Source organism: Gossypium hirsutum, chromosome D12, assembly GCF_007990345.1.
Source record: "Gossypium hirsutum isolate 1008001.06 chromosome D12, Gossypium_hirsutum_v2.1, whole genome shotgun sequence".
Lineage (NCBI taxonomy): Eukaryota > Viridiplantae > Streptophyta > Magnoliopsida > Malvales > Malvaceae > Gossypium > Gossypium hirsutum.
Window position 1 is genome coordinate 42031967 of NC_053448.1, and position 8285 is coordinate 42040251.

Below are 8285 nucleotides of genomic sequence, written 5' to 3' on the forward strand. Positions count from 1 at the left end.
GAAAAGAAAGGTTAATTCAGATTTTTTTTTTCTTGGTGTTAGAGAAGAGATAATTATCAAATCACCTAGAGTTTTCTTGCTAGACGAGAGAGAAAAATTATGAAAAAAAATGGTGGACATATTGATTAATTAAAGTAAAGATGATGGTTGACAATGGCATCCCATCTAAGAATAAATTTCCCTTTTTTTAATTTTTATTTATATATATTTCATCAACATAACTGTGATGTAATACTCTAATAATAATAACTTTGTGACTTTAGGTACTAAGGTATGATTATAGATTTTGTTATACACTAGCATTAACCACGTGGCATAGTGGGTCGATAACGGATGATGATAAAGATGATGATCTGGTAGTGAAACTAGTCCAGATGTCTATTGATGATGATGGTGGTGGTGATGTTGATCGAACGGCTGGTAATTCAAGATCTTGATGATCAGTGCTGTTGGTGTTATTGCAGTAGGCCATCTGTTGGTCATTGAAACAAGCCAGTTGTCTCGATGTCTCCGTTTGTCCATTGAGATGTGAAGCTACGAGTCGGTCGAGTGCTGCCCAGTTGGTTAGCCCTGAGTCATTGTTATAAACCGAGTTGAAATCACCACCACTCACCGAGTTGACGATTGAACCTTCGTTTTCTGTCATAATGGGTTGGTAACTGCCGGCTGAGTTTGGACTGTCTAGACTTGGCAGCTTCGTGAAGGAGTCATAGTAGCCATTGTTGTTGATAGCAAGCTCCATGGACATGACAAATCTCGTGTTGTTATTATTTGCTTCATTGTCTTCCTTACAACTCCTTCCCATGTATTCAAGTATATGTTCCAAGGCTCCTTCACTACATGTGTTGAACATATGCAGGTTCCTGGTTTTTTCAGACAAGGATGTGCTAATAGGGTTTTCTAGGGTTTTATGATGATTTTTCTTCTTAAAAATACGACATACCACCCATCCTTCTTCTTGTGTCCCCTCCATCAAACCATTTGACACCTTCATTAAAAAAAATGTACTATTTATTATTTTAACGAACTAAAAATAGCATCAAAATATATTTTAGGACCCTATGACAATTTTTTTTAATATTATGACGTAAATTTGAGCTTTAAAAGGCTTACGTTGGTTTCAACGATGTTATCGTCTAGTCTATATTCATGCATGATCCAATAAGATTTTTGACCATGAGGAGCTCTCCCTTTGTAAAACACCAACGTCTTCCTCATTCCAATCCGCCGGCAGTTGCTATATATGACCTTGTCACGGCCGGTGGCTTTCCAAAAACCCGCCGCCGTGGCACGGTTAGTCCGAGTCCCGGTCGGGTACTTCTTGTCTTTGTGGCTAAAAAAATACCAATCATTCTGCGGCGTAGTTCCAATCTTGCACCTCTCTGTAAATAACAGTGGAACATAAATCATGGTACTACGCACACACACACACACACACGCAGATATGTACCTTGAATATCCCATGGCTCGAGCTTGTTAAGATCAACCTCTCGAATCACATCTAAATCGATCTTCTCATAAGAAACCTTCTTTCGGAGATAGTATTGTAAGAGCTCCTCTTCGGTGGGATGAAATCGGAATCCAGGAGGGACTTGGGATTGTCCGTTTACAGATATGTTCATGTTTTCCGGCATTTTAACAAAGATGGAAACTATATAAGTAGAGGAATATCGAGAGAGAAATAATAAGTGATGATATATACCAAATGAACTTTGCATATATGTCTATATATGTGTGTGTATGTTGTGGTACATAAATAGACCAAAAGATGCAATGAAAGTTTATGCGTGTTTATGATGGGGGCAAGTGTGGTGATTGGTAAAGGGGGTATTTTAGGTTTACTACGCTTCGAGAAGAGCCAGCTTACCTAGATAGATAGTGAAACGAGATTGTATTAGGGAATAGGGTGGAGGTTCTATATTGTGGGTGACAAAAGGGAGTAGGGGCCCAAATGGACGTTGTGGGCAACTAGAGTGCAGGGGACATGCCTCCATCAAAACTATGACCTTCGACCTTAAAATCTCCCTAGAAAACCACCTCTTAAACTACCCTTCCATTCACCTCCTTTCATTTTATTTTATCTCAAAGACCTTCGGTTTTCGGTTAAATTTGGAGTTAAAGCAAAGATCGGAATAATTATAAGTTTTACTAATACTATTTTCTCTATATGCAAGACTTAAATCCAAAACGCTATTTAAAGAGCATCAAATTCCTTATCGCTTACAAATTGAAAAGCCTTAATCATTTATTTAGATACTAAAATTATATGTAACAAATTAAAAAATAATATAATAACAAAAAGTGGTTTCAATCGGAACAATAAGTACTTTTTTTTAAGATTTTATTAACAAAAAAAACTACCCTAAAAAAATATCTTTTGATAAATTCATTAGAGAGATAACAACCCAATTAAAGATAACACCAACTCAATAACATAACATAGATGAACAAAGAGTTTCACCCTTTCAACTCCTAAACCACCCCAAAAACAAAGATGATGGGCTATGCATCAAAAATTGAACAATGTAAAAAATGTAAAATCATAGCAATATTTAAAATATAATAGAAAATTCTGAACCGCTGTTTCGATAATTTAAACTCAAATTCCATTTAGTACTTCCTCTTCATAATTACTATGTCTTCGCTTTCATCCTTAGATCATAGCAAGTATAAATGTGAAACGCTAATGTATGGTTGTAGCTAAGCTATTTTTGTAATAAATAGTCATGTCAATATCTCTTCTAGACATTTTTCTTGTATGATGTGAACTGTACTTTTTAATGGTCAATAAATATGACGAACATTGCCACTTAAGTTTGGTCACTTCTTTAGATGTTAAGAAGTTGAATCAAACTTTTTAACACAACATAATAACAAACCGAATTATTTCATTTTTTAAAAAAATTAAAATTTCATTAAAAAAACAGGTATTTACCATTGAGATTTGAGATTTTCTTTTTAACTTTATTATGAGAAAATGTCACAAGTAGTGGCACGTAATTGGGGCATTTAGTTAAGAACTTTTAAAGGTCACCGTTCTAATCATTTTAATTATGCTCTAAATTCCTTACCTCCAATCATTATTTTTGGTTGATAAAATGACGGTCCAACCACTTTATACTTTAGTTACTAACCATCTTTATTTTTTCGTACCTTATAGTTATCTTTATCTTTCAATTTTATCTATCAATATTTAACATGTGCCACTTGTATATCATATCTTGTTTAGTATTTATATTTACTAGTAGATTTTATGTATTATTGTTGTTGGAGAAATAGCAAATCATAATCCAATAAGATTTTTCAATTTTTTTAGTGTTAGTTTAATTAATATTATTGTTGTTGTAATAATTTAGGGTTATAGATTTGAGCTAAATTTTGAGGGTCAATAAATTCAACTTATATAGGTTTAGGTTTGGACAAAAGATTTCTATCTTCCACTCCTTAAGAACTAAATTCTAATCGATAACATTGTTAACTGAATTCTATTAAATTTGAATATCTGTTATCAAATTGGACTTTAATTTTTAAATAACTTCGTCAAATATTAGTGTCAAATTTTCATATTTAATAGAAATATATTAATTTTATTATCAATTAGCTTTTAATTTTCAAATCAAATAAGTGTAAGAGTTAAATTCTAAAAAAAAGTACATATTTTATAATGTCAAATATTCGAAAAGTATATAGAAGGAAGCATGATTAACTTTTTTTTCATTAATAAGCCTGGGTTGGGATGATCTCATGCATAGACCTGTTCATTAGTCGAGCTATCCGTCCAAGCCCGAAGGTCCGCCTGAAATTTGGGAGGGTTTGGGTAAAAATGTTAGTCCCGAAAAATGGGCTTGGGCAAAAAAATTAAGTCTGGTTAAAATATGGGTCGGGTTGAAGCTTGAATGTTCAAGGCCCGAGCCTAGCTCGGCCCGACCCTTTTTAAGTTTATAATACTTTATATTATATTATATTTATATATTATGTAATGTAGAACACATTAAAAAAATAAACTTATACTAAATATGTAATACTACTCTAATGCAAACATTAAAATATTGTTAAGATGATTATAAAAAAAATTCCATAAATAAAAATGTATAAAATTATTAAATATTAAAATAATATAATATAAATATATATTTTAAAAATTTTAAAAAATAATATGGGCAAGCCTAAAACGAGCTTGGGTTAGTCTTTAACCGATATGGGCGAGTTTAGGTAAAATTTTAAGCCTATATTTCGAGCTATGTCAGGCTTTAAATAAATATAAAATATATTAATATCATAATTAGACCCGGCCTAAATTCGACCTATGAACGCCTCTACATGCATAGTAAAAATTAATTAAGTGATAATGAACAAACATGTTGTCAATTTTATTGAATTATGTATGAAAGACAAATGATATCGCTATTGTCGGGTGTGAACAACTCATTGTACTAATTTTATGGAGAAGTCAAGTTTCATCATACTAAAATTTGTCATATGTTCCAATGATATGATCTGTTAAGGAATGAGATTAGGCAGTTTGTCTTCATATGAGACCCCATAAATATCAAATCAGCATGAACATTCATATAATTTACAAATGGTTGATATATAATTTGACATACCATACTAACAACTTTGATACCTATTTATGGAGCTTAATTGATTTCATAGAATTAAGTAGGGGTGAAATCAAAAAATTTCTTTTATGAAATTATATATTGTTGATGTCAAAGTAAAATAACAAAAAAAAAACAAAGACTTAAATTGAATTATAAATTATACGATGGGTGAACATGTAATTTATTCATTTTTTTCAATCAAGGACACTACGAAGCCCTTTGGGTCCGTCGATGTTATGATAGTCAGTACAGTACTGGTTGGTACGTGTTGTTCTAAACCTAAACTAGTGACAAGTAGTTTAAATTCTATTATGGTCAGGTTTTCAATGCATTTCAATCATTCTAGTGTGTTTTGACCACTATCGACTTGTATAAAACAAATAGTTAGAAAATTTTAATTTAGTCCAAACTTGATATGTAACATCTTTAACCCGTAACCGTCGCCAAAATAGGTTAAGAGGCATTACCAAACTTTCAACTCAGTTCAGATCGGTAATTCATCAAACATTTAACAAATATCAAACTCATATGATTCAACCTCATACCTATCCTAATATCAAATAACATTCAAGCATTTTCCAATTCACCAACTCATCACATACCAATATTATCATATGCATCAAATCCTTCATAAGCAAACTTGCCAAAACATATCATCTTATACACATTTGATCATTATAACAACTAAGCCAAATCTCATGGCTTAAGAACATCAAAACACATAACTTTACAATAAGCTAAAGTAACTAACATATTCCCATAAACTAGCCTATACATGCCATATTTACACAACTTCCATGAGTTCAAAAGTAACGAGAAATTGGCTGGATAGCGTGATGCTTATCTCCGACGTCATCCGAATCGAGCTAGATAACGAACCTCTATAAAACACGAAGAAATAAACTGAGTAAGCATTAAAGCTTAGTAAGTTGATATATAAATAATAAGAAATCTGTTAACATGCTTTTACCAATCCTCACAACATGTTCTCAAGATAATGCAATCAAAATTGCACATAGTTCCACTATTTACTCATGTTCACATCAAGCTGTCTACTCAAGTCATAGTCACTAAATTATTTATATCTTGCGCTACGAAACTCCAAATTAAGATCCGCTTGATTTTCCCGAAACTAGACTCACATATCTTCTTACCATAAAAGTTTTAAAGTTTTTGGTTTAGCAAATAAGTACAGTTAATTCTTCAAAGTCGTCCCTATTCTGCTGTCTAACAGTCCCGACCCTTCTTCTCTAAAAATTAATTATCTCTTAGTAAGGGATTCAAATGATATTCTCATTTATTTATATTGAAAATATACTCATTAAGAATTTTAATCATATAAATTATAACCCATAATTAATTTTATACAATTTTTAATGATTTTCCAAAGTCAGAACAGGGGATTCCGAAATCATTCTGACCTTATGTCACAAAAATTCAAATATCTCATAATACGAGATTCTTTTGCTTACATCGTTTCTTCTATGTGAAACTAGACTCAATAAGCTTTAATTTCATGTCTTATTCAACCTCTAATGCGATTCCGAAAATTTTTAATAATTTTTCAAAGTTATACAACTGCTGCTGTCCAAAACTGTTTTATTGCAAATTTTACTCTTTCATGATTTCTTTCATACATTTCATAAAATTTCGTTTCCAGTTCCATACATCCTCATAACACATATCATATTTCATCTATACAATTCACATAGATCATATTCCATTTCATTCTCAATCATATAATCGATAACAATATAATGTCCGTTAAACCTAATGAAACATCGAAGGATACTCGGGTAATACACACTATGTGCATTAATCGGTAATCTGTCAATTCATTATCATTTTCGCTCTTTCGAGCCATGATCGGTAAGCTCATTCCGAGCTGAAGAATGGTAAGCTCTATCGAGCTGAAATGGTAAGCTCATAAGAGCTGATATATTGGTAAGCTCATACGAGCTGTGGTGAGTCTGCAACAAATGCAGGAGCTCGACCAAAACGGTAACCCTAGTGACATGTCACTCGTATCCTACAATTTTCCATAGTTCAAACGGGGATTGGTATTACTCAATACATTTCAAATTAAGCAATTCAATATCGTTTATTTCAACCATTCAATTCACATATGTATATACATATTCATTTCATACAATTGCAATTAAATGAAAGTTCAATTCTAATTATATGAACTTACCTCTAGTTGCTCGGATTGAAATTATCGACTATTCATCCGCTTTTCCTTTTTCCTGATCTAATCCCAATCTCGACATATCTTGATCTATATATTATCAAATCAGCTTATTTAATCAACTATTTATTCAATTTAGTCCAAAACACACATTAATGCTATTTTACACATTTGCCCCTAAACTTTCACATTTTCTCAATTTAGTCCCTATTTCAAAACAACACAAAATAAACATAATTTCATTAAACCCATGCTTTGCTAATCTTCCCTAGGTCTCTAGTAGCCCATTATTTCCATTTATTTCACATTTCAACTCCTCAATTTGCAAATTTCACAAATAAATCCCTAATTTGGATTTTCATCAAAAATCACTTTATAAAATATCATAATCTATAAACAAATATTTATTTTTCATCATAAAACAACAAAAAGCTTGAATATTCATCGATGGCATTTCACAAAATCATCATCAAATTCGAAAATTAAGGCATGAGCTAGCTAGAATACAAAGCAACGATCTCAAAAACATAGAAATCATTAAAAACAGGATAAAAATGACTTACATGCAAGCTAGAATGCCATGGCCGAACCTAGCATGCTTCCATGGTGTTTTTCTTCTTTGATTTTCAGTGGTGAAGATGGAAGAAAGATGATATCTTTCTTTTCTTTATCTTATTTTAATTACTTTTTACTAATTTACTTAATTAACCTTGATATATAATCTTTAAAATCACCTAATAAATGTCCATATTTGTCCACTCAACATGTCAATGGTTTAATTACAACATAAACTCTCAAACCATTTAATTTCATAGCTTTTAAATATCTTTAGCTTATAGAACTCCAGTTTTGTACCATTTACAATTTAGTCCTTTTTATCGAATTAAGCATGCAAACGATAAATTTTCTTAATGAAATTTTCATATGACTCTACTAACATGCTGTAAAAATTAAAATAATAAAAAAACTAATATTTGAACATCAAATTTATGGTCCCAAAACCACTGTTCCAATTTGACCCAAAAACGGGCTGTTACATGATATGCATTATCTATATAAATGGAATGTGAAATATGATGGTTGGATTATTAAAATATTAATCAAACAACAAGTTATTAAAGTGTATAAAACTACTCTAGTTTTATAACTAATTTTACACCAATGTAAGTGGATCCCTCCCAAAAATATATAAAAACATCGATAAACTCGAAACATTACACCGAAACATACCAATACTAATATCAATACAAAACTAATACGTCCATTAATATTATTATACCACCATCCGTGTAAGAACATGTGGCAAGCCAAAAGGACAACTTAACGGTAAGCCAATTGGTTACAAACTTAGAAGTCGCACACAAGTCTTCCCTTATAGAGAGGCTACCCGGACAAATGAAAGCCATTTGATATCTGAGTCCTCAAGCTTCTATTGGGAATATGAAGTCGTTGGTCACCAAACAACAAATTAACTCAACTACTTTATACCATCA

The 8285-nt window shown here is 31.6% G+C and overlaps 1 protein-coding gene across 1 annotated transcript; it reads right to left on the reverse strand.

The window, feature by feature from the left end:
* Positions 1-228: 228 nt before the first annotated feature.
* On the reverse strand, positions 229-1682 carry LOC107945882 (NAC domain-containing protein 43-like). The gene is given in 3 exon segments (NM_001327498.1): positions 229-988; positions 1114-1382; positions 1451-1682. Coding segments are annotated over 3 exon segments (1152 nt in total). The 5' UTR covers positions 1635-1682; the 3' UTR covers positions 229-289.
* Positions 1683-8285: the final 6603 nt, after the last annotated feature.